The sequence below is a fragment of the Simochromis diagramma genome, unplaced genomic scaffold, assembly GCF_900408965.1.
Source record: "Simochromis diagramma unplaced genomic scaffold, fSimDia1.1 OVJJ01000293.1, whole genome shotgun sequence".
Taxonomy (NCBI): domain Eukaryota; kingdom Metazoa; phylum Chordata; class Actinopteri; order Cichliformes; family Cichlidae; genus Simochromis; species Simochromis diagramma.
In genome coordinates, this window is record NW_024386801.1 from 18,578,846 (window position 1) to 18,606,798 (window position 27,953).

General features: G+C 42.0%; 1 protein-coding gene across 1 annotated transcript; it reads left to right on the forward strand.

The window, feature by feature from the left end:
• The first annotated feature begins 5 nt into the window (after positions 1–5).
• Positions 6–27,920, forward strand: ptpn9a (protein tyrosine phosphatase non-receptor type 9a). The gene is made up of 13 exons (XM_040026306.1): positions 6–553; positions 11,687–11,830; positions 17,185–17,274; positions 18,512–18,636; positions 19,021–19,126; positions 19,830–19,940; positions 21,444–21,760; positions 22,256–22,343; positions 22,605–22,674; positions 24,645–24,723; positions 24,818–24,968; positions 25,196–25,403; positions 26,384–27,920. Exons 1-13 carry the CDS (start codon positions 521–523, stop codon positions 26,572–26,574), a joined length of 1,713 nt encoding a protein of 570 aa, XP_039882240.1. The 5' UTR covers positions 6–520; the 3' UTR covers positions 26,575–27,920.
• The last annotated feature ends 33 nt before the right edge of the window (positions 27,921–27,953 follow it).

Consider the following 27,953-nt stretch of genomic DNA (forward strand, 5'->3'; position numbering starts at 1 on the left):
GGGTCGTGCGCGTGTCACCGTCTCACAGCATAAAGGCGAGGTTCACAGCTTCAAAACTTGCGATACATGGCATGGAGGAGGCAGCGGGCAGCCGCAGTCCGACGTGTGCTGAACCCGAGCTGAATGAAGCGAGTCCTCGTCTAGGTTGTTCCGAGCGCCGTGCTTTTTCCCCCCCTCCTTCCCTTTTCCATTTCTAATTTCCTTCTCGGTGAAATCTGACACATCAGCGGCTCGCTCGAGTTTGTAGACTGGTAGATTTATGCTAATTGGCCCGCGTGCTTCGCGATCGCAGGCGGTATCAGGAGCGAACACACGGCTGAAAACTGTGGCGTTTTTAGATGCCTTCAAGTTTGTGAGCGAGAGGGACAACCCCCCCCCCTCTTCCACCTCCTCCTCCAAACCCCGTTTTTTCACACGAGGGACAGACACACCGACATCACCGCCATCCTCTGCTGTATGAAACGGACCAGTGTCGGGAAGGAAACAAAAAAAAGAAGTGGTCAAAGATTTGACGGGAATCATGGCAGCTACTTTATCAGCGGAGGAAGAGCAGGTAGGCCCTGAGAGTCCGTGTCTTTTACACTTCTTCGTTTCTGGGTTATGTTGGCTAACAATAAATAAATAAATAAAAATCTTTCAGTCTCGAGACTCTACCTGGAGGCTTTTTTTTGCCCTGTGTACTGCGAGTGCGCAAATGGTGGCTGTGCTCCGAAACGGTCCTGAATGCGGAGCGGAAATATTGTATCGATTTCTGGCGCATTACTGCTCTCTTTGCATCACTGTCAGCGGCTGAGCTGATGGGCTGCAGCACAGGCCGAGCTCGTCTTTATCGCCCCCCTAGAAAATGGAAGGGAAGGGGGGCATGTTTGTTTCGTGTGTCGTAGTTAAACACGGTGTATTGACGGGAAACTGCTTGGCCGCGAGAGTCGGAAACGCTGGCCGGTCTTTGACAAAATGTACACAGTAGAAACTTGGCTCAGCGTAAAGAGTCATGCATGCTCATGCCGTGCCATCCGAGCACATTTTAACGCACATATCGCCGCACTTTCTAAGTTAAGGATGGAGGAAGTGCGTTTCTCTCAAATATTTGAGTACTTTGTTGTTTGCTTTAAGTAAAAATAGCCGTGCAAACTCTGTCCCCACACTCTTAAACACCAGCTTTAAGTCATCATATCGTTTTCGACATTATTGGCCTGTTTTTCTACTTCGAGGCTTGGAAGTAGTGAGAAGTGGGAGAATTCTGAGAAAACTATTCCAAGAACAGGAATTGGCCTATTGGCTCATTCTAGGCTTCAAGAACTCTGAGCCCGAAGAACGGAGCGTTTATTCTAGGAATGATGAGACTCTTGATTAATGGAGCAGAAGGATTTGCTTGATAAATCCCTTAGATGATGGACAGATAAGCAGCCAGCCTTTGTTTTTGTTTGTTTGAGGTAATGTCTGAACAGGTCCTCAAGTGTAAAGATTTGCTTGTTTGCTCTTTTTTGACTTGTGATTTTTGAGTTGAATATTCCTGCGATTTCAAGTATTTAATCATATGAGGATGGAAATCTTTTACAGACCTAGCTATAAAACAGAGTGTAGTAGTAGAGTTATGCATGAATGGTAGAGGCGGGCAGATCGAAATATCGATGGTGCCGATGCCTCATCGCTATCTTACATAGGCGAGTTCAGACTCTTCTTAGGGGTGCTCAAGCGTCCCTAAATTTCATCACACCACTTCTAAAGAAAACTGCCCGGTGTTCTTGGTGCTATGATGATTCAGTCTCTCACAGAGGCGTTGCTTCTTCAGCAGTGTGGTTTGCCATTAATACTCTAGATAAGACTTGAGTTGCTGCACCAGAAAGAATATGCAGGGGTAATTTCATGACACAAATCAGTGATTAGCTTAGCTAATGTAGCCTAAATCACCAGAGATTATTTGCTAATTTTAGCTTTTCAAGCCACTAGTCTGCTGGCAACTAGTGATATACCAGCAAAAGAGCTGATGTACTTTATTTGCGCACTTTTTAGTTTGTTAAAGATTTCTATTCCGGTTCTGCACTTCATTGTTTGTCTGCAGTACAGCTCCTGATCCAGGTGGGAGCAAGTCGAAAGGAAGTTTACGTCCAGTAGCAGCCTGTAGTCAGTCTGAATATTGTTATAAATGAGGAGCAGTTTATGCCTTTCATTGGTTTGTAAGTTCTGCTTCGCTGTTACAGTTGAACTTTTGGGTAATGGCACAAAGTCGGAGAGAACAGAAGCAAGCACAATGAAGACGGCAGAGAGAGGAAAACAAACGGGCAAGAGTGAACCTGTAGTCAAGGTCAACAAAATTATAAAGGAAGTGTTGCTTCCGTTTTGCCCATATTCTCTGATAATGATTTTTTTTTTTTTTTTTTGCTCACTCAGTGTCTAGGTGGGTTCTCTCCAGGTACTCTGGCTTCCTCCCACACTGTAAACACATGCAGTCAGTGGGGTTATGTTAAGTGGTGATTCTTAACTGCTCATAGGTCTGAATGGTTGTCTGTCTGTGTTAGTCATGTGACCGTCTCGCAACCTGTCCAGGGTGTAGCCCACCTCTCGCCCTATGGCAGCTGGGATAGACTCCAGCCTCCCCACAACCCTAATAAGTATAAGTGAAAGAGAATGGATGGATAATTTTACGTGCATTTAATGGAAGCTTTGTGCATACTTTATATTGTGAGGTAGCCCCTACAACATTCATGACTCCCTATGAGCAAGCACTTTGGTGACAGTGGGAAGGAAGAAACCTCGAGCAGAACCAGGCTCTGAGAAGGGAGGCTATCTGCCGCGACCAGCTGGGGTGAGGGGAGGAAGATGGGACAAAATACATGCTGTGGAAGGGAGCCAGAGATTAATAACAGTAATGATTCAATGCAGAGAGGTCTATTAACACAGTGTGGAAGAAAGGTGACTGAAGAAGAAATACTCAATGCATCATGGGAATCCCCAGCAGCCTACACCTATTGCAGCGTAACAAAGGGAGGATTCAGGGTCACATGATCCAGTCCTGACTATATGCTGTAGCTTACAGAAAGGATTTTCCACTTTCTGTATTGAAAAATGTTGCTTTAAGTGCTTGATGATTTGGTTGACTTCCTCTATGTGGTTAAGAGACTGAACCAGTGTCGTGCATGTTTCTTCTTTCTCCTCGCAAACTGTTATTTAACTTATTTTGAAACATGAGTGAGCCTCTGACTCAGATTTGATAACTAAAGTGTTTGTGATGTGCTATTCGGTATTGGCTGTTTCCAGGAAAAAATAGCTTGTGTGTAAAAATGTAAATAGAAATGTAATTGAAAATAGCACCGAGATGAATGATCAGATAAACTGAGACTGGGGCCACGAAAGACTGTAAAGTCTGTGTACTGTGGGGGGAGGAAGGGAGGAATCTGGCAGAACATCTCAGAAATAATTAGGTTAGTTTGTAATATGATTGGGTATAAAAAGAACATCCCTGTGAGGTTTTTCAGTCAGAAGATGGGAAGAGGCTCAGCGCTCTGCAAAAGACCGCATGGGCAACAGTTTAACTAGGATGTTTCTCAAAGTAAAAGTTTAGGCTTCTCATTATCTGTAGTACATGGTATCATTAACAGATTCAGAGAATCCAGAGAAATCCCTGCACACGAGGCCAAAAACCAATATTTATCGGCCCTGATTTTTCTTTTTTGGGCCCTGGGGCGGCTCTGCATTTAAAATCAAATGCTCTTCAGAGTTTAAAAAAAAAAAAAGAAAAAAAAAATCGGAGACGTACCAAAAACTGCATTCACAAATGTGAGTTAAAACACAATGTGAGAGATCCAGAAATGCTATCAGCTTCTCAGGATCCCAGCTCATAAAAGATGGACTGAGGTCAAAGTGGAAAAACTGTCGTGGATGAATGAAAACTTGGAATTTTGATTTGGAAGTCATGGATGCTGCAATGCTGCTATCTGGATAATTTGTCAACATACAGCCTGCAATGACCACTGACATTGGTAACTTGGAGATCAGTGAAGGCGACATGAATGTTATAAACAGGTTTTTAAGCATTTACTGCCACACAGGTTTTCCCTTCTTTCTGGGACGGCTTTGTTTACTCAAGAACTGTAATGTCATTCACATTCTGCACATATTGTAGCAGTATGGTTGAGTAGTAAGACCAGCTGCTAAGGTGGCCTGCCTGCAGTCCAGATAGGTCATGCATCATGAAATGCAAAGACCCAAAACTATCTTTGTTTTTCTCAATTACATATAGAGTAGAGCAGGGCGATATGACCAAAAATATTTATCACGATATACATTTGAAAATTTGCGATAACGATATAACTGACGATATAATTGACACTAGACAAAATACTTTACAACTCCACAATTTTATTAGTGCAAAAAACCCATCAATGTATTTTCACTTAAACAAGCAGCTGTTTTTAAGTGCATTAAAGTTATATAAAAATGTAACAGTGCAAATGCAAATTCCTTGCTGACAGTTTAACCAAAAGGCATTTCCAGTGGAAACTGGCCGACATATCCTCAGCATAACCATGTATAATATCCACAAAACTTAAAAAGAGGTTATACACACACAATACGGTAATATTATGTTGAAGCACAGTACGTATCACTCCGCGAGGCGCCTGCCTACAATAGCCGTAATGATCCGACAATCCATCAAGCGGTGCGGGTTCGTAGCTTAGCAAAGTTGTACTGAAACATTTGACAGATTTTCGTTTCGAGGTCAGTAAACGCAACCAGAATTCATACATAAGGCACACGGGATTATAAGGGGCACTGTCGATTTTCAGAAAAATCAAAGGATTGATTTTAAGTGTGCCGTATTTTCCAAACAACACGGTAATAACGACGGTCCGCTAGCATGCTCTACCATAAATAGTGCTTTGTTGTGTATCTGACGGATGAAAGCTAAACCAGTTCCACACCACTGAAGTTGCAGCATTTTTACAAACCAGTTCTGGTTAATCTGTTTCATTCAACGATCCACTTTCGCTCTTCTCATTCTGTGTCGCCGCCATGTGCCTATGTAAACAAAGGCACTGCGCATGCGCGTTTTACCCATATTCTATCGCGATATTTCATTTTCTTATCGTTGCCCAAAATTACACCGGTATTACCGTGAACGGTATGATATAGCCCAGCCCTAATACAGAGTTTATATGATTTGCAAACAAATGCATTCCACATTTATTTACATTTTAAAGATTAGTTGGGGTTTTTTTGGGGGGGTTTTTTTGGGGGGGGGGTGTTAAATGTAAAGTTAGCATAACCATCTGTTCTCAGAAATCAGTGTTTGATCCCTCTATGGGTTGTCGTACAGTTTCTGGTATTTTTTTTCCACCTCATTGATGTCACTGATGATACTCGAGATAGTAGAGGACATTTCTCAATATAATTCAGTTTAAAAAAAAAAAAAAAAAAAAAAAAAAGCACCAGACTGCTGCCTCTAAAAATAAATTCAAGTTGAATCAACAGCAGTCTAACTCATTCATGAAGGTAGGGGTTTATGTATGGCTGTCGTATTAGATTATGTAAGATTTCATCAGCTTCTGGTTTAAACATAACCAGTTGAAGTTATCTCGCTGTTAAGCTTACCCAATTATTTCGAAATCCAGCGTCAGCAGAGCAGTGCAGTTACTGTGGTGGAATAACTATGACTTTGCAGAAGCTCGACTTCTCATATATACTACTTCTCGGTGCCAGTCATGCTCGTGCTTTCTCTTTCCACCGACTCCTCATCATCTGGCCAGCAGAAAGCTCCTTATCTGCCTGCTCCATTTCCTGTGTGAGCCAGGGCCCCTGCTAGGGTACCAGACGCCCTCATTACATCTGCAGCCGTGTGTGTCTGTGTGTGTGTGTGTGTTCTCTTGGGAGTATACACTGGTGTAGTGGTACTTCATTCTAAAGGCAGCTGTTAAAAGTATTTCCACTAGACTCTGGGTGGGGGGACTTTATGAGTTACAGAGTGTGTGTGTGTGTGTGTGTGTGTGTGTGTGTGTGTGTGTTGAGTAGAGTCTACTCCCCGGAAGCAGCAGAGTGAGGGAAAGTGGGAATAGGGAGATAGTGACGTTATTGACTTCCTGTTTTGGTATTGACTCGTGCCAAATGGGACTCAGTGAAGTGAATCGAAGGCGCTTGGCAACAGCAGTCCTACATTTGTAAATAGATTAGCATGGCATCTGTAATCAAATAAATGCTGGAAAAACCATGTGAAGGGCAGCCATGAATCCCGGGCGGGCGGGGGGGGGGATGATGAAGAAATGCATCAGCCTTCTTCCTAAGATCAAAGTGTAGGCATGACACTGCAGACACCCCTGCAGCACTGTTTTCAGTAATCCTTCCATAAAATATAAGCTGACACACTGATACAGTCACCACGAATCCTTCTCGGATTATAAATACAGTGGACTGATTATTGATGTCAGTACTGAGACATTCAGGACCAGTTCTTATAACCAAGCATTGTGGTACATGTGAAAATTCCAGTTTGCACATTAATCAGGTGCTTCATTATGTACCATTCAACTGCTGGTTAATGAGAGTTTCTAATCAGCCATATAGCAGCAACTCGGTGCATTTTAGGCATGAAGAACTGATCAATAAGAACCTGTTGCAGTTCAAAGTGAGCATCAGGATGTGGAAGAGAAGTGGGGGGGATACAGAGACTGGTCTGAAAACATTAAGCTGATGGGAAGGCGACAGTGACTCAATATCCACTTGTTACAACAAGAGGTGTGCAGAAGAGCATCTCCGAAGCCACAACATATTGAACGTTGGAGCAGATGGCCTACAGTGGCAGGGGACCACGTGGGTGTCACAACTGTCAGTTAAGAAAGGGGAAATTGAGGCTAATTGGACAACAGAAGAAATTTGAGGTGAGGGTGAGCTGGCTTGTCTGATAACCACTTGTTACATCCATGGTGTGCAGAACAGCATCTCTGAACCCACAACATGTTAAACTTTGAAGTAGATGATACTTGTTCACCAAAATCAGAAAATAAAAAAAATTGGAAAAAACTTTGCATAAAGAATATGAAAAAATGGAGCCATCTCCCTTGTATTACCGTTTCAGGCTGGTTGTATAATAGTGTGAGGGATATTTTCCTGACACACTTAAGTCTCTTAATGGCAACTGAGCATCCTTTAGACACCTGAAGTTACCTAGATTTTGTTGCTGACCATGTCCATCCCCGTCTCCTGATGGCTGCTTTCAGCAGGATAACAGAGCATGTCACAAAACTTGGATGTTGAATGTGACACTGAACTCAGGTGACCTCCACAATCGCCAGATCTCAATCCAATAGAGCACCTTCACATAATGGTCGTGCAGTCGACAAATCTGCAGCAACTTTCTGATGCCATTATATCAATATGGAGCGAATATTATTGTTTACTGTAAGCGTATTTTAAGTAAACATGCACAGAAAGAATTGACTTGTTTTACTTATAACATGTTGGGCCTCAGACCCTCATCAGGCAAAGTTTATGCAAACAGTGCTTTGTTTTTCTGTCCAGTTAAGAGTTTTTGATCCTGGTTTACTAAATACAGTTTTTCTACTGATGACTGGACAGAACAAAACCTTTGCACATGGATCTTAACTCAGACACAAGGAAGATGTGACTGAGATGTTTTATTCACAAAAATGAATAGAAAGTAATCACGATAACTGATTGGCAGCATTGTTGCTCAAAATAGTCACCCGGGAGTTACCTTGACATAAAAAGTATAGCAGTATTGGATGGTAATTGCAGCTTACCACGACGTTGTTCCTTGGAGACAAATTGCAAGATTATTTAGTCATTATTGTTGGAAACTACTTTTCCAACATGCATGCTAGTAGCATGGTGGGCAGTTGTGGCAGGAGCATTAGGCTTAGAAGAACGTGGGTTGAAGCAGCATAGAATAAAGGTTGTCAATGAATGTAGGGGAATGTACTATAATAATAGTCAAGTGGCATGACATTTGGATCACACAGAAAATAGGAGTGTAGAGGATAATGTATGTTAATCAACTTTCAGTTGTCAAAGTGGAAATAATGACTAAATGAATGCATTGCCAGTATGCTGCTATCAGTAATGATTTCCACAATGCAAAGTGCAGCATTATAAAGGTGTGAAAGTGATATCATGGTTCATTAGTTTCTTGAATCTGTTAACTCCTGACTGCTGCTGATTATAGCCCCTTTCTCCTTATAGCAGACATCTTCCTGTAGTGATTTCCTGTAGCAGTGACCCCTTTAGGGTGGGGTGTTGTAACATGTTTGTACAACTGGATCTTTGCTTTTAGCGCTAATAATCAATCACAACTTCATCAGTTAACTCCCAACACAGGAGGTCGCAACCACAGCAAATCTGATCAATTAGTTATTGTCTGTCATCGTCCGCCACAACCAGCGAACAACACTCACAACAAAAACAGGATTATGTAATGTCAGGCCAGAAAATGTTTCTCTCTGCAGTCAGGATGACTTGTGACTAGATACAAACTCATTCTGTGCTCACAGAAACCCCTCTGGCTATGGCAGGACACATAAGCTTGAATCAAGTGGTGTGTTTTTTGTTTTTTGTTTTTTGTTTGTTTTTTTGTTGTTGTTTTTTACGTAATTGAACTTCAAGGAAAAAAGAAAATCTCCAGTTATTTCAAAAGTGGGGCAAGTCAGCCAAATATTTATGCATCCTCCAGGAATTGAATAAGTCACTCCTCTGCAGTGAGTCTTCCACAGCAATCCGGTGCGCTATCATGAAAACAAACTGGTTCATCCTCACATTCCACTCTTGGCAGATATGGCCCCAGTGCAGAAAAGCCAAACAAGACTGCCTTCTACTGGAACACAGGGTCACCACCTGGAGTTGGCAGGCTGTCCTTAAAAGGCTATGAGCAGCTGTCAGACCACTGAAGTTTTTGGAAACCTGAGTGTACCTGAAGGTAACCTGACAGGAAGCTGTCTTTGGCCAACAAAAGAGCGCAAACGCTTAACGTTGCAGCAACAACAAAGAGCACAAGGCCCATATTAAATACCTGTTGTACTTTTAGATTTGTAGACTAGAATTTTGTAATATTAGGAAATAGCTGTACTCGGAGCCAAAGCAAAGGAAACATCCCACGTTGAATGTCATGAAATGTGCTGGAGAGGTGGAGGCCAGAGGAAGAAGCCAATAAATGTTATGAATTTGGATCATTTTCTTTAAAGTTGCGAGTTGCGTCAAATGCGTTTGCTTTGACTGAGGACTTCGCTTGTCAAGCCCACTTGCGCATTGCATGTATGTTAGATTGTATTTTTTTTTTTTTCTTGTTATCGCTGAGTAGATTTATCACAGTTTTCCCTGCCAATATTTCCAATATATTTTAATGGAGGTATATCTAACAAAACAAACTAGTCCGAAGTCCACTGCTTGTGTATCACACAGATCTGCGAAGGGCGCTGGGTAAACTGGACCTAGCTCCGTGGTCCAAAACAGGACCTTATTGGTTTTGCTTGTGTTTCTGGTTGTTGGACCAATAATGGACAATTTCTTTTTTTTTTTTTTTTTTTTTTTTTTTTTTTTTTCCCCATCTCTCTAAACCCTAGACCCTGTTGTTTGGAATCTGGCATACTGGATTCACAAGAGAAATCTGCAGGTTGTCACTTTTCCGTGGCAGGAATTCCAGGCAGGCATGTGGCGGGGCAAACATTTAGAGGAATGTACCCTTAATGGCCCCTTTTTGTTTGCATGTCTGTGTAGGATACATTAATGAGTTTGCAGTAATTTTGTGTCGGCAGCTTTTCCTCAGCTGCTCAGAAGAAAGTACCATGAAGCACATACATTCTGAAGTATCGCAGCAGGTGTGTCTTAATGGCTCATTCCAGGATTTTTATTTTCCTTGCTCTTCTCTGTTGGCCATTCCCACATTTTATGACACATTGTATCTTCTCTACAGTGAAAACCTCATAACTCATTATACCCTCCCCCGCTTCCCTTCCACATTTTTTTCCCATGAGAATCGGATGTCAACAGGCCTCAGCCCTGTCAGGTGCAATCATCCCTCATCCCTTGCATGCTAAGGCCTCTTGAACAGAGCAAAAGCTGCAGGCCCTCCTGCTTTTGAAAGCACTAGCTCTGCCGAGGGGAGACAGTGGCATCCTGTCTTCAGGCTCGGCACTCATCAGGGATCGTTCTGTATTCCTGAAGAGCCGCGGATTCCCTGAACTTGACTTCCTGTCTCCTGAGCGTGCCCCACTGCTGCCGTGCCTGAGCAGAGAAGCGGAACCCTGTGTTTTCTGAAAGCGTGAGCTTTCATTGCCTCCTCCTGTCGCCTTTTTAAAAGATTCACTTGGTGCTGACTCGCTAACGCAGAGAGTGGGAGGGGGGGCTGAGGGAGTGTATATAATAAGAGGGGAGAGGCAGGAAGCCCCTGAATGACTGCAGGCTAAATGCAGAAGTTACTTCCAAGATGAGCTGAAGGCCTCGAAGTTAAACACATTTTTCTAAATTACAAGTGCAGCATGAAGTCAGCAAGACATTAAAGGTATCACAATGCTGGAAGCACACTTTTTAAAAGGGAGAGAACTTTGTTACTTAAGAAAGTTATAAAAACATATTTATAGGTATCACATGTGACGATCCCACAGAGGAGTGCCGTGAGTTTGCAGTTCCCTGCAGCTGTGCAGAGCTTTATGGAGTTGGCGCATGCAGCGTTCGTGTTTTGGCTCATTTTCATCACTCATGGTGTCATTTTTGGCTGCAGCAGTTTTCAGCTGGCTGTACCTGCTCAGCACCATGTGGCACATAGACAAAGTTAACAAAAGGCTAATGAAAATATGGAGTGTTTGGGAGCTAAAGAGCCAGATGTTTCCCTTACTGTTAGCAGAGACCACAAAAGGGGAGCAAATATTGGGCATTAATGCCAGATAACCCCCAGTAATCATAACATCAGTTGCTGTTTTCACGCTTCTTGCCATTCTGTTTCGGTCCATTAGAGATTCTTTCCTGTAGTTTCAGCCAGATTTCCTAAGAAACCAATTATCATCTTCACCTCAGATGCAGAGTTTGATGGCCAATTAATCATCTTCTCTTGAAAGAATAATGCTGACACGCAGTTCCATTTCTTTGAACAAGGCAAACACACCTTTCAGTTCGAGCAAGCTCAGGACACATGACTTTACCCGTGTTGTGTGGGGTTTTTTGGTTGTTGTGTTTTGTTTTTTTTTTTGTTTTTTTTTTGTTTGTTTTTTAAAAAGCTGGTGCTCCACAGCTAGACAAGTAATTTCACTGCCAAGTACTATTAAAAGTCTGTGCAGCCTTGTCATTAAAGCAGCTTCATGTCATAAACACCAGTTTGCAGGATTCGGTTATCTTCCCCCGCTCATGCTTCAGGCTGCGAGTTTTATTTCGAGCAACAAATGTCTCCCCGTAATGTACACGTGTCCATTTGCATGTGTCACTCCACTTTTGTGTTCATTTTGGTGTAAATGTTTACTTCATCTTCTTTCTGCTTGTTGCTACATTCTTTACTTCATTCTCAAGGATATACAGCAGCATATCCCCCACTGCAGCAGGCCATAACATTGCATCAAATAATCTCTGGGGCCGTAGATAGCACTTCCTTTGAGGATGTATCAAGTTCAAACCCCCAGTTTCACTTCCTTCCTGCTTGACCCTCAGATTTTGGGACAGCAGAGTTTTCTGACAACATCTGTGTGTGTTTCAGGCTACCAGGCAGTTTCTGGAGGAAATCAACAAGTGGACCAGTCAGCATGGAGTGTCTCCGCTGTCCAGGGAATTGGCCGTCAAGTTCCTCATGGCTCGCAAGTTTGACGTCCTCCGAGCCATCGAGCTGTTCCACAGTTACAGGGTAAGGGCGTCAGGAGACGACGACGATGCTGCTGCAGCACTCTGGAACAAATACAAATATTCAAGGTCAACAGCTCAGCGACCTAAAACGGCAGTTTTCCATCCTTGCGGCGTATCCTGGCTTTTTTTTTTTTTTTTTTTTTTTTTTTTTTTCCCAAGCTTCCACAACACGAGGGAAAATCTGCCATGCGTGCTAATATTACAATGATCACACAAATGTGGAAGTATGCATATGATCTTTAAATTTCTATTCTGCTTTCTAATTTTCCCATAATCCAAATGGAAATTGTTTTGTTTTTTCCCCCCCAAGATTACAGAATTGGAATACAGTTTCATCGCCACAGAGTTACTGTTTAAAGTCTGTAACATCCCAGTGGAACACTTTTTTTAAAAACTTAGATAATAAAATGATAATGCTGACATAAGAATACAATGGAAAAACTCACATCAGTCATTATCAGCCCTTTCCTCTGTCCTCCCTCTGCTGCTGTGGATTCATCACCTTCAGTTAAAGGAGTTTACTGTCATTTCAGCCTACAGCTAAGTTTACAAGTCCCCATTAAATCTGAGGATACACTGAATATGAAGCTGGAAGTTTTGGGGTTTTTTTTTTTTTGTTTGTTTGTTTGTTTTTTAGTACATAGTATTTAAACAGGTCCTACATACAGTTCAGTATCAACAGTGCTACGGTTGTGTAAAACATACCTGCCATGTATGTTTAAGCTTGTTAAACGGGTGCATTGACACAAGGCTGTTCTTGGCTTTGTCCTGGCAAGGTTTTGATTTCATTTACATAACCGAACAATGTTATCTTTCATTTCACCTGGATTTGCTGTGTCACACACACGGGAGTGGCTAGAGCTCGAAACACCTAAACGCAATAGATAACATTCAGTGTAAGTAGTTTTTTTTTTTTTTTTTTTTTTTTTTTTTTTTTGGGGGGTTTTTTTTTTTCTTTTTTCCCATTTTTCTCTCCCTCCCAGCAATATAAAAAAAAAAAAAAAACTTCCCCAGATCTCACCTGAAATTTTATAAATAAATTTCAGAATCAGTGGGGTTTTTTTTTTTTTGTTTTTTTTTTTCAGGTTTAGAACAAAATAGTTTTCAATCTAAGAGAAACTGAAAACGCCGGGCAAACTAAACACAATTTAAGTGGTTGGCAAGTTTTAATTTGCACTTTGACTACTCCAAAATCTCAAAGTGTGGGTATATTTTAAAAAAATAAAATAAAAATAAAGAAAGAAAAATCCTGAAACTAATTTATCCCACATTTGAAGGGGGGGCACACATCCTTATGGTGAGATCAGCTAAAGGCAGAGATTGGATTAGTGTTGTCACTGTGGGCTGTGCAGATGGGTGCTGTTTTTATAAGGCTGCTCCTCTGCTTTGCTTAAGGTCACAAGCAGGTGAAAGAACACCTTAGTGACAATGATGTGATATGTGACGCTGCGCCTCCGTCAGCCAGGGTCAAACTGCAACCAAACAAGCCCCCTGCGTTAGGTTGGGTTTAGCTCCTTTAAAGGAGGGGAAAAAAATTGAAGCCCTGACTCATCTCAAGCTTATTGCAGTTGTTTTGGTGAAAAGATGGTTTCCAGTTAATAGCTGCTCTAAATTTGGATTTCTAACTGAGAGCAGCAGACTGTTATGAATCTGTAACACGTTGCTTCTGATGTATAACTACAGTTTACTGACTTGTTCCAAAGAAAATGTACACTTAGTGCTATATTCTGGGTTTCTGTGTAGTTTTTATAAAATCTGCTGCAGTTGACAACAAGCGTCCCTCTTGGTTGACGAATGTGGGGTGTCTTCACTGTGCCCAGAAATGGCAGCACAAGGCCCTTTTTCATTGAGCATATTTCCTCAGAGGCTGTTGCCAAGCAAGAGATGGCCTGAGCAGATGCATCACAAACCTCGGGGCCTGACACACACACCAACTCACGCACTTATTTTATTTTTTAATTTTTTTAATTTTACATCGGGGGATATTTCAAGAAGCGGTATTCAGGCTTTTCAAGCTTTCCAGAAAGCTTGTTGCAAATCAAAATAGGGGCTGGTTTGGTCAGCTGAGGTTATGAAGTCTGTCTAAAGGAGGAACATGAAGTTTCACATGTTGGGCGTGCATGCTAAACCATGTTAACACAAAAATAGTGCTGGATGTAACTACTTTGTGTTAGAGGTCAAGTGAACTAGATGGCACGTGACTTTTTTTAAGTTTACTTTGTGGGGGTGGGGTGGGGGTGATCTTGTCTTTTGTATTTTGGAGCCTTTTTGAAGCATAACAGGCAAATGACAGCTATTCATGTCAAATAGACATGGCTGATCTTCTCCTTTTTTGCTTCCTGTTTGCTTGTTGCGCTCTTAGCCACCTCCCTGGGGAGAAATGCAGTGAAAAAAGTTTAAAAATATACTGTATATCTGTAGCATGCTGGCTGTATAATCTTCTGGTGCGGGGATATCGAGAGATCACCAAAGAGTCAAAATGAGAAAAGGATTAGGTGAATCTGAGGACTCACCTGACACTACGTGTCACAGAAAGGACATCTGGTGAAATGACTATCAAGCCAGAAAGGTGAAACTTTCAGGGCATCAGGTCCTACTGCAGGTTTTGTTTTTTGGGGGTTTTTACCCTCTAAATGTCAATACTGCTCCAAATATGAACATTCAGAATGGCATTTATCAAATCAACAAACAAAAAGTTGCCAGGCAAGTTTCACACAAATTCTAACTTCTTCATGATTGTAGTTGTGGCACCGTCCTTTTCTTGTAAAGTCATTTCAGTCATCAAGGTAGCTTTCACCAGTGAGTAGCTGGCTCGCTCATGACTGCCTTCGGTGTGACTTTAAGAAGGATTGGTCTCCCCTACCACGCTGCAGCTCATTTAACACAGCTTAATGCTGCGTCAGCACCAGGACGAGGCTGGGGACAAGTCATTCGTTAGGAGAATGGGGGAAGGGAGGGGGCTTGGAGGGAAAGTTTCCAGTGCGCTGTTTGTTTGGAGGGTTAGAGAAATGAGAGGTCGGCTTTAAGTGTTGCCATAAAATGAAGAATCGAACCTGGTTTAGTGCCGCGAATGTGGCAAATGATAAACCTCAAGGATCAATTTGCTACTTGTTCATTTCCTATTTTACAATGAGATGCTACTGTGAGGTTTTAAAATGCACAAAAACATGTTTTTCCCTGTGATGATGTTAAATAATAAACAGGAAATGCATTGCAGTGTGCAGGGGGTTATGAGCCGGGGTTTAATTATGGGGACACGACAAATTTTCCGAAGTCTTTTTGCTGTCAGGGTTACTATCTATAAACTTTAATAGTTGTGGGTCATAGAAAATGTAGCATCCGGTTTTAAAAAAACAAATCGCCTCGCAGATCACCCCCTGTGTTTACGGTCTGAGGCCACAGATTGTTATAAGACGGAGTGCAAAATTGGTACGATATTCTCTTAAAGAAACATGCGTATCAATTTTTACTAAAAGCTATTTAACCACAAGTAGACCAGATTGAGATAAGCTAGCCAAGTGTTACATTAAGGAGGCTGGTGAGCATCAGTTTTGTCACGACGTGTGACGGGATTCATTCAGAATATCAGAGCATCTCAGGTTACTCCACGTCCTTGATAAAACATGAAAAAATCGTGAAACCACAGAGAAGGCTCTCCTCCACACAGTCCTCATTTAAAAACGGTAACATTACGACTAACAGCTAGCCGAACAGCCAATCATTGTCTTAGCCAGGAACAGAATAAAAGTGATCCCCCTTAGGATGATTTTTAGTTTTAGTGTCATTATTTTCTTAATGCTGCCACTAGTTGGCTAACATTAGTTTATGTTAGCTAAATCTATTAGACCCAACCAACCACATGGCGTCACGTTCGGTACTGACAGAAGATGGCGCTAAACATGTTTTTAGGACTTTACGCACTTATTTCTTAAATCCAGCTTTACAGTGTTACTTCTATGTCAGTTTTTGAGAGCAAGGCTCAATGGTGCATATTAGCCATGTGTAGTGTTTCATGTCCCTTTTAAATTATTGGAATAGCTGTTACTTTATTTCTAAGGGCAATGTTCAGAAAGAAACATTGGCAGCTATAGTTATTGTATGTGGACATGTGAGTATACTATACTGCCATTTTTAAACAGGACTTCGCTTCACTTTAACTATTATAATTCATTTTATCAGGATGTCCTAAAAAGCCTTCATTTGATCCAAAATGCTGTAGTGGGAGCACTGACAGGGAGCAGAGAGAGTGTATTTCTCCCATATTAGCTTCTCTTCAATGGCTCATTGAAATTAAAAAAACAAAACAAAAACCTTCTCACATGCAAGGTTTTGAATAATCAGGCCCCATCTTATCTTAAAGACATCGTAGCACCATATCACCCCGATAGAGCACTTCATTCTCACCCTGCAGGTTTACTTGTGGTCCCTGGAATATTTAAAAGTAGACTGGGATGCAGAGCCTGCAGATTTCAGACCCATTTGGGGAAGAGACTCTCTCTACTTTTAAGATTAGGCTTTAAAACTTTCCCTTTTGATAAATTATATAGTTGGAGCTGGATCAAGTCGTGGCAGATGGCCGCCCCTCCCTGAGTCTGTTTCTGTTGGAGGTTTCTTCTGTTAAAATGGAGTTTTTCCTTCCCACTGTTGCCAAGTGCTTGCTCATAGGGGTTTGTCTGATTGTTGGGATTTTCTCTGTATAATTAAAGTGTTTACCTTAAAGTATAAAGCCCATGAAGCAACTGTTGTTGTTGGTGCTATATAAATAATTATAAATAAATCTTCAATCGTCTTTAGAGTGGCAAGTAAGCACTTCAGGAAAGCTGTACGGTTTAACCAAGAATGCTTTTTGTGGAAAGGGAGTGTTCTAATATGTAACTCTACAGTTTCCTTCTGACGTATTTCATGGAGTAATGGCAGTCTAGTGAAGTCTGAATCTGTACATCCGTTACCATTAAGACCCGAGTGCTTACAGTCTTAAAAGGAATAAAAGGGTTGCAGAGAAATCGGTGAGCTGCAGCAGTTCCCGTCAATCTGTAGAAAAGCTTCATTTAAAACTAAAGGAGGCGTTTTAATTTGGCCAATTTCAACAGCGGGAACTCAAAGTATCTCTAGTTTAATATTGTTCACAATAAGTCTGTAAGATCAACTATAATTGAAAAGACACGCCTAAGCTGAAGTTTAAGACTTTCCACAGAAAGTGGAAGGGAGGGGGGGTGGCTAGCAGAGAGGAATCCTCCCGGCAGGAAAGCCAGCCAGGTGATTCACTATTGTTCAGAAAGGAATTCACCTCAAAGTGACGGCCTGTTAGAGCTGCCCCACAGCTTGCCTTCACCTGCTGTGATCTGTTTTCTTCAGGAAACGCGTCTTAAAGAAGGAATTGTCAGACTTCAGCCTCAGGAGGAGCCTCTGCGGTCCGAGCTGCTCAGTGGAAAGTTCACTGTGTTGGTAAGTGCGTTCCTGAAATATCCTCCACATTTTTAGATTCATTCAAGGTGTAATGTGTAACGTGCCCACATGGAAATGTTGTGTATTAATATTGTGCGTGTATATGTTTTGTCAATTTCTACAACGTACCTCATCCCAGTGATTCCAGTGACGTTTAGTGTGTATGTGTGTGTCTTTTCATCAGGTTTCTAATGCTGCTGCGTTAACAGCAATAACAATGACTTTACTTCATTCCTTAGATTGAATGTTCAAAAACTAAGCCCTCATCCTGATGTGCTTTTTGGGGTGCAGGCTATTTGTTGACGTTCCAAGTGTGTTTCCTGTGCGAGATAAATCTGGCCTTTTGTCAGCCAAATTGTGACCGTTAAAGATGCCGACTTCCACCGCACACACATGCAATCACGCGCGCGCACACACACATTCCCATTTTCCCGCATTTCCCTTTTTTCCTTCCCCGCTGACGTGCCACAGTGGCATTGATGCTGCACATCCTCTCGCCTGACGTCGGAGTTCTCCAGCCTCGGCAGCGGGCTTCACATCCTGTCTGGTGTATTTTTAGCCCTCGTGCCAGAGAATACAGGCTTATTTACTTACAAAGGAGCTTTTTCCGGTGGATCTCTGGTCACCAGCTCCACTCGAGTGAAGAGCCTCTGTTCCCCGGGCACCCCCATTCTCAGCACAGTTCAGCTTTGGCTCAGAAAATGCATTCTGTCTCTACCCCAGGAAGAAAATGAAGAGATCCAAGACCCGCGGCATCAGTAATGACAACAATTGTTCATTCTGTTGAACTGTTGACAGCCCTTTCTCTGAGCTGGCAACCAGCCAGCATGTGAACCAAAGTGCCCCCCTGTGGTCATTTTTCTTTTTCCATTCTTTATTTTTGCACTTCTGTTTGGGTGTTGTTGTCACACTTAGCTCTAGTAAACTCCTTCGGAAACCACACGGTTTCTAAGAATGGCATCATAATTCATGCATTTGAGACACTTGAATGCTAGATATAAAGATATTCAGAATAAGGCTGGTGCTTCTATGTGTGTGTGTCCATCTTGCTTATTTTCTGCCGCCTTGCTCATAACTCCACAATAAACAATACAGAATGAACCCAGTACTAATAAACAATCCCCAATTCAGTACAGGGTGGGGGGGTGGGGACAGCAGTTGCCTGGAAAATTGTGACAAACTGCTTTTGCTCTGCTGAATGATAACCTGCCAGTATTGTGTGCTTGTGTATTTTCAGAGTGTACGAGACCCTTCAGGGGCCTCCATCGCCTTGTACACAGCCAAACTGCATCACCCCAACAAGACAGGCAACCATGTGGTGCTTCAGGCCCTCTTCTACCTCCTGGATCGGGCTGTGGAAAGGTGAGGAACGTGGATTTCAGTGAATGAAGCTGCAACAAAACGGTCACATTTTGTTTTTAATTTTTGGTGAGAGTGTCGGCTAAAGTACTGGGTATTTGTTTTTCCTTGAAATACTGCATAGTGTGGCATTGTAGCCTTTAAACGTCTTACTAAACACATCACTCGCTTTATTTCAGTGAAAGTTTCTTTTCTTTGAAGGAATCCTATGAATCAAATTTTGTACATGAAAAGACAGTCTTACTGGAACTTGTTTAAGTCTTCCCCAAAATGACGTTTATCTGCCGTGTGGGGAATAAGTTCCACTTGACAGCACAGGATAGTAGTTAAATGACCTAATGAAGATATCAAAAACTGGATTTTTTCCTTTTTGTTTTTGTGTCACAGCTTCGAGACTCAGAGGAATGGCTTAGTGTTCATCTATGACATGGCAGGCTCCAACTACACAAACTTTGAGCTGGACCTCAGCAAGAAGATTCTCAACTTGCTCAAGGTTTGGGATTTCACTGCAGTATAGTGAATAGGTGCTGTAAACATCAAAAATGAGATGCACATGCTCAGATTATTCACAGGACCAGATGTAAACAGTACTTTCATTGATCTAAAGGAGCTGAAAGTCTTCATTCCTTTCCAGGGCTAGAGTAACGGCTAACTGCACATTTATTTCCATCTTAGAAAGTAGTAATCTGATTTATTTATGGATGTTTTGTCCTACAGGATTTAAGTAAATGTCCAAAAAGGCAAATGAGTGGCTCACTGTGTGAGTTGATAGCCTTTAAAGTATTACTTAATCCATATGCAGTGGCAGTGGTACTTATTTTTGCAATTGCCTGCATTTAAGTGAGTTACACTTTAAACATGTAGCAGTATGTCCGCTGGAGTCAATAACACGGACTATTATGTGGTCACATCAGCAGCAGCGGGATGTATTCTGTGCCCACATATTGATCTCTCTGGAGCAGCTGTCGTCCTCAGTCACATACAGTACACATACTGTGTACTTAATACCTAGATGCACAAGTACCATAAGATAAACTTGGCACTATCTCCTGTGTTTACACTCTAAACACAGGAGAGGTTGCCCCTTAATTTACATGAATAATAATAATACAATATATTAATAAATCATAAAATTTAAAATGTGAGTTCTAAACAAAGAATTTGGTTTACTGTAATTTACCATCTTTGTCCACCAGGGGGCGTTCCCTGCCAGGCTGAAGAAGGTGCTGATCGTAGGTGCCCCGGTGTGGTTTCGAGTGCCCTACAATCTGCTCAGCCTGCTTCTCAAGGAGAAACTGAGGGAGAGGGTAAATGTTTTGACTACTTCTCAAAGTAGCTCTTCAGCTTCATTTTTATGATAATTTATTAAGTAAGGGAAGGGCAAAAGCTTCCTTTTTTTTTTTTTTTTTTTTTTTTTTTTTTTTTTTCCCCTCCTCCTCAAATGGCAGGCAGTGAGTGATTCGGTGTACCAACTGTGCTCTGTGATTATGAGATTCTTTAACTGCTTATCCTCCTGCCTCACACATGCCTGAGATGTTGAATCACTGGAGTCAGGATACCTCCCACATTATTACCAGTCATTATTTTATTAGCATGGATTTCTTAAGAGCCACTGTGCACGGGATGTATTTATTTTTATGCCAAGAGTAGGAGAAAAACTGATATTTAAGATAAAGCAGGCTTAAAACAAATGGTATCCTGTTGCTTTTTTTTTTTTTTTTAAATTGGTTCCATATCATGAAGTCAATTTTACATACGCAGGTAGGGGTGGGTTTTAATAATCAATTCATCAATTAAAATCGATTCTGGCTTGGATAACGTGATATAGATTCATTAAAATCATGAATCGTTTTTTTTATATAAATGTATTTTGCCCAAAATTCCAGAATCTCAGGTGAAACATCACAAAATTTTGACAACCACCAAACATTTAAAACAGTAAATGAGAGCAGGTACACGGCTTCTGCACAAAGACGTAAACGCACTGCGCGGATCAGAATCGGTGAGATGTCTCTTGACATCACCATCGTCATGAATTCCCTCTGACTTTTGCTGTTTTGCTTCCACCTCATCTCCCCCCCCCCCCCCCCCCCCTTCAAGAACAGTTTCCCGTCTATCCCTACATTATTCACTTGCTTGTTACGCACAAGTCTAATGTTGAACAAATTTAAACGTTTTAAAATTATACGAAATGCAAAACGCTCAGCTGTGTCTCTAATAAAACCTCTGTAACTTCAGAGGTAATGTTCATATGTTGATTAATGGTTTTTGATCTACTGCAGAATATTTTTATAAAATCCCAGGCCAGGAAATCAGCTGTGTTTTATCTTCAGCTACTTTGACACAAAGGCTTCTGCTGTGATGCTCACACCTTTGATAAAGTCTTGCGAGTGTCAGCTTCCTTTTTATAGATACAAAAATATGTAAATGTACTGATCTGAATTATAATATTTCTGACTGTCTGAGGCAAAATTTCCCAGATTCAAATCGAATCGTGGATCGAATCGATTCAGGACCTTGTGAATCAAATCGATTCTAGAAATCAGTGACGATACCCAGCCCTATACGCAGGTTCCTAACTGAGTGAGATGACACAAGTATTTGCATGCCAGCTGTAGAAAGACTGCAGCATTTTCACATTTATGTAAAGTGCGCAAAACCCTATATGAGATCCAGTTATTGTAGTCTGCCTTCAAGATATGGTAATGCTAACAGGTTAAACTCACGGGCAGAGTGCCTTTGACCTTTCATGCCGTTTTCTTTGCAGGTAAAAACAAATCCATCTCAGTATATGTCTCTCCTAACTCCAGGTTCAGATGGTAAAAATGGCCGAGCTGCGCCAGCACCTCCCCAGAGACTGTCTGCCTCAGCACCTTGGTGGCCTGCTGCCTCTGGACGCGTACAGCTGGAACCAGCAGCTACTGGCGGGCCAGAATGGCAGAATAGACCCTGTGGATGAATTGGTGGGCATCCCCTTTGAAGATGCCTCCATTCACGTCCCCGGACCAGAGTCCATGCGCCCGCAAGAGCTGCTGACGCACCTTGGCAGGCTACAGCGCTCGGGCATCCATCAGGAGTATGAGGAGCTACGCAAAGAAGCACCACCCGGAACCTTCCACTGTGCACAGTGAGTTTAGAGCAGCAGGTGCACATTCAGTGCTCACTTTAAAATCTGATTCTGTGTGGCTGAGCAGAGCTGCCAGAAAGATTAGTTTATTAATACCTGTAATCTTTTTATGCGTAGGTGCAGCGTGCATTCTGGGAAGGACAAAAATTAGTAGCATTGTAATGTAATCTATTCCACAGCATGTCCTTTAACCCAGACTTCAATAGATGACCTTTCTAATATTTTCAGAATGTGTTTTGTTCCTTATTGCCATTTATAAAGTGGAATGTATAGCTGTGCTTGGTGACTGCATCTTTTTCCTCATTTTGCATACTTAGCCTCTAGTTTTCTATAAATTCTTCAAGTCTTCTATAAATTATAGACCTCACTTCAATGTCACATGTAACTAAGTAGCACATGACCAGAAAAGCAAAACTTTAGTTCAGTGTGTGTCGACTGTTATTGTAATTGTAAACCGCATTGGGCGGCAGCAGTAAACCTTTGTTTTGTCTACAGAGCAGCCTACAATCAGGAGAAGAATCGCTACGGCGACGTGTTGTGCCTTGATCAGACGAGAGTTCGTTTGAAACCCAGAAAGAATGAGGTAAATGCTGTTTTAAAAAATGTGCATTTCATTTGATCAGTTCCATTCATGGTCACTCTTAGCTGTCAAGCTTAAAACTTCTAACTGGCTACTGCACTCCCAGTACTCAGCTGGACACCTACCACCTAGCTTATAAAGCAAACGTGTAACCAAACTGTTGGATTTTCTCCTCTAAAGTCTCTAATGCTCCAACAATTGAACTGACATGATGTGTTTGGCATTCTGTTGACCTTTTGTGACAGAGTTTTGTTGCTCTCACAGAGATCAGACTACATCAATGCGAGTTTCATGGACGGCTACAAACAGAAGAATGCCTACATTGGTACTCAAGGTACGACAAGTTAATTTATTTAAAAGGACTGTTTTGCAGTGTTATGCCAGTGGCATAACACTGCAGTCCTGTTAATGAGCCAAACTGATATCATCAGTAATGTTAAGTGGACCCTACAGCCAAATAAGTGTGTGACTACAAGGGAACCTTTTTAAATGAGGACATTTGGTCATCAGCCTAAGTGGGCACTGTTACTACCACTGCTGTGTCATAAATGGCAATAAATGTAACTGAAGCATATAAGTGGACAGTGGCAGTAAGCTGAGGTGGACAGTTTGTTGCCCAATAAAATAAATATTATAATAACAGAAGTTAATACTTTCAAAGGTGTATTTCTAATTACTCTACAGTAAGTTACTGCAGATTTCTGATTAATTGAACTCTTCTGGAGTAAGGTTTTATATAAACACTTAAAAGTACAAGGAGAAAAATGTTACTAGGAGGTATGTACACTGCTCAAAGCATTGTCAGTGTCACTGCTAGAGGTTGCGCAGGTAGTCCAGCTCCTCCAGGATTCCACATCAATGTGTGCCATTGCCAGAAGGTTTGTGTCCCCCAGCACAGTCTCCATAGCACGGAGATGATTCCAGGAGACGGCTAGATACTCTAGGAGAGCTGGACAGGGCTGAAGAAGGCCTTTAACCCATCAGAACTGGTATCTGCCCCTTGGTGATTAAAAAATGACCTCACGTAGGCCACTGGTGTGAACATGTCTGACCAAACAATCAGAAACAGACATCATGAGGGCGCTATAAGAGCCTGACAGGTGCATAGCACCGTGGAACCCGATTGGCATTTACCACAGAATACCAGAATTGGCAGGTCCATCACACCCCATGCTTTTTACAGATCAAGGCATGTTCACCCTGAACACATGTGACAAACATGAAAGGGTGTGGAGAATGGGAGAATGTTGCGCTGCCTGTAATATCGTTCACCGTGACTGGTTTGGTGGTGAGTACCTGATGTCATCAGGCATGCATAGAATCACATGGAGGCCATACAAACTACTGAGTACTCTTGAGCTGCTGTATCAAAAACTATCACTTTTTTTTGTTTGGGGTTTTTTTGTTTTCTTTTTTTCTCTCCAGGGTTTCTTAGAATTCAGCCCTCTGTAGATTGATTATCATTTCCAGCCAATGATGTAGCACCCTTTCATTCCTAACACAGTACAGAGTTGTTGTTTTTTTTCCCCACATTAAGATCTCATGTGTTTTCAGTGTGTTCCTCCTTTCTTAATTTCTTTTTAACACTGTAGTTCAGGTAGACTTGTATTTGAACAGCCGGGAGTGAGAATAATCACTCATGCACTGATACGACCAGTTTCTGACGCGCTCACCACCCAATCTTGCACAAAACTTTACTTGCAGTGCAACATTTCTTCTCTCACTACAGGAATCCCTAGGCTTCTAGGAACATTTGTAAGATCAGTGGGAAGAACAGTAACACTAATGACCGTGCACCTGAAGACATCTGTGGTATTTTACTTAAGCTTGTGTCCATAAATACGCCGTCACCTCTGAGAATGCTGGGAAAACCTTTGCTCACTTCTGGGACTAACAGTTGCTGACTGTATGAAGACCAGTTCTTTGGAATAACCTGAATTAGACTCTTTTAAAAAAAAAAAAAAAAAAAAAAAAAAAATGAAGCGACATGAAACTGATTTGTATAAATGCCCAAGGTTAATCTGTTTATTTTCAGAAATGATCATGTCATCCTGATTTCTGATGACATTTCACTGCTGTAATTCAATGATTCAGAAACGACTGCTAAGACCACCAAAATTATTTGGCAGTCTTACATAATGAGCTGAATGTTTGTCTTTATTGTGGGTTAATGTATCTCATTAAGGAGCTACTCGATGCAGTTAAATGAGTATGACTCATTACGCTGGGATCAGATTTTAATTTTATTTATTTTTACTCACTGTAATTTTGATTTGCTTCGACTTTGGTGTTTGTATTGTGCAGGACCACTAGACAGGACCTACGGTGATTTCTGGAGGATGGTTTGGGAACAAAATGTCCTTGTTATTGTCATGACAACCAGGTAATGGAGTTGATGAACTACAAGTATCTGTTTTGATTTTTAGAAGTTGAATCGGTGTTAATTTTGTCAAATACGTCCTGACCCTCTGTCGCAGGACCGACGAAGGCAGTCGGAGAAAGTGTGGGCAGTACTGGCCTCTGGAGGAAGGTGGACAGGAGGTCTATGGCCATATAGCAGTAGTGAACCAGAGGGTGGACCGCCACAGCCACTACAACCACACCACTCTTGAACTGCACAACACTGAGGTGAGAAAAAACATTTTGCTTAATGTTGCAGCCAAAAAATCTGGCATTGCCTGAAAAGCACCAGTAATAGAGTGGGATTGATATCCTCATCATATTCTTTGCATTCCCCAAAATGTTCAAAGTACTCCACTCCCTGTTGAACAGTTTTCAACAAGCAGAATGCATTTTCTGTCGTACATATTTTCTATCATAAAGCATATAACCTGTAAAATTTTATTTGTTTTCAGACATGTGAACAGAGACAAGTGAGTCATTTCCAGTACCTCAGCTGGCCCGACTATGGCGTCCCCACCTCAGCAGTGACTCTGATTGACTTCCTGGGAGCTGTGAAGAGACAACAGAGAAAAATGGTCAAGGCTCTGGGATCTCAGTGGACAGGCCACCCGCTGGGACCGCCAATGGTGGTCCACTGTAGTGCAGGGATTGGGAGAACAGGTGAGATGCAGGGATAAAAACCTTCTTCTAGGGCTTCGGGCCGTTTTATACCCACCGTGCAATGCCTCACAAACTGCACCCAACAGCGAAGTTGATGTCAAACTAACACGTCTGCTGTCGCTGCAGCTGGGTTGAACACAAGTGTTGTTCCTGTCAGTTTTTACCACTATTTTAATGATGTAGTTATCCAGAAGCTCATGTTCACAGATTATACAGAGCTAGATGGAGCAACAATCTTGCATCTTTTCAAATGAAAAGATGCAAGATTGCTTTAGTGGTGAGAATACTGTAGCAGGTACCTGTGTCTTCATGGCTTGCATGAATAGATGCATGTAAAGTGACCAACACGATGGGTGTGCTTGTGCTTTAAGGCCTCAGTCACACAGCCTTAGCAACCCATCACCAACCACAGGTTGCGCAAACAAAATCTATATTCCCTGAGTGGTTGGAGACTGGTTGCTGGCTATTAGTATGTGAACTAGCCACACAGCGAGTACTGCACCAAAAATTCTCCTTACTTTGGTAACTAGCAGATTGTTGCGGTTGGTCCTGATTTGACTACCTGTCTGCAGACACTCATGCAGAGAGGGTTTGTCTCCAAAATAAAAGTCATGCCTTTTGAAAGGTGTTGACTCCAATGCTAAGCCACAACTTTTACTCTGATGGGAAACCTTCTCTTTCTAGTTTGCGTTGCATGGCTTCAAAATTTCTTACCACTGAGCAAGCAGTTGCAAAGTATTTTCAGAGAAGTTTGCATGATGATGCAGACTGTGAGTCGCTGCAGCAATCTGCTAGCAGCCAAAAGAATCACAAGGAGGTTTTTTGGTACAGCAACATCCTGCAAAGAGTAACCTGAATATTCTGTTTTCCTGAATGAGTATGTTTATCAGACTGTATGAGAATAAGGCTTTTAACCAACATGATAGCGTTTCATTGTCTGTAATCTTAAAGTGTTGCCACTAACCCGCTGTTGTCGGCAGGTACCTTCTGTGCCCTGGACATCTGTCTGTCCCAGCTACAGGACGTAGGCTCACTTAACGTGTGCCAGACAGTGCACCGCATGAGAACACAGAGGGCCTTCAGCATTCAAACCCCAGACCAGTACTACTTCTGCTACAATGCCATTTTGGAACACGCCCAAAGACAGGGCCTCATCCCAGCCAATCAGTGAGCCTCAGCCATGACCTTCCAAACCAGTCCATGAGCCCTGTGATTCCTGCAGTCAAGTCTGTTAGCTCCAAGCCATGTTTTGTGATCAGTTAGCCCAGGAACTGTAACTTCCTCACAGATGCTGTCTTTACAAAAGATAAAAATAAAAACTAGGCCATAGCTTTTTGGCAGACCAAGACTGTGATGATAAAAGGCTTGATTCTTGACATAGTGTTTTTAATGATGACGTTTCTGGCAATGTGACGTTTTTGTTTATTTGCTGAACATGTCTCCAAAAATGCACGTCATTGTGGAGAAACTGCTCAGCGCAGCACAGTGGTGTTACGTGCGTGAGATCGGGTCCAAGATAATCTTTTTTTTCCCCAAAAGTAGTTTATCCCATTGAACCTTTTAACATGGACACACAGTCCAAAAAACTGCTCTTTCATTTTCCTTAACTGCTGCTGTAGTGTTTCATAAGTGTTTCTTTGCCATAATAAATGCCACCTCGGATGAGACGGAACTGTGGCTGCCATCTTGTTTCATGTGTTCTTGGACAAATTGTTCTCAGTGCGGTTGGGAAAAATTGGGGTAAAATTGCTTGAACCATTACCATGGCTGTTCACTTTGGAAGCGTGTCTATGTTGAGTAACAGTGTGTCGTGATAAATGTTTGAGCTTTGGGAGAGTCAGATTGGGATATTTTTCCACCACTGTCCTTTCTCACGTGTAGACCTGAGGGGGGGGTGCTTATACCACTGGAACTGCGGTTTAGGCATGCAGAGCGTGCTTTAGGTAGATGCAGCGGGAAAACTGATTATGCTTTTTCACTGACTTTCTAATTGGGAGCCGGCAGGCTGAAGACCGACTAATGACCGATTTGGCTGCAGACGTCGTAGGTGAAAACGGCAATGGATGGTACGAGCTACTTTTGCATAGTCTCAGGAGTGTCATACCAAACACAAAGTGAAACCACAGTCAGTTTCATTCCATCAATGTATTCTCCTCCAGCCCGAATAAGTAAAGCACATCCAAAATGAATCCTCTCAAATCCCAAATGGCATCATTCATTTCAGTCCATGATCGTGCCTTTTTTTTTTTTTTTTTTTTTTTTTTCCCTTGTTTTTCCCCCCTTGATATTTAGCAGAAGGACCCTTTCTGCTAAATATGGAGTCATGGCAGCTTCGCTTATAGTGAGATGGGCCATTGAGCTTTCGTTATTGTGGGAATGTATTCCTAAGCCCCCCACATGCATCCTCACACACTTGCTTAGAGCAGCCCATGCTGCAGTTACTATGCCATTTAAGCATGCATCTGTACATCAGTTAAGACCTCATGAGTAGTGCAATACTTTTTTCTTTAAAAAAAACAAAAACATGTCTTAGCACTTTGAAATAACTAT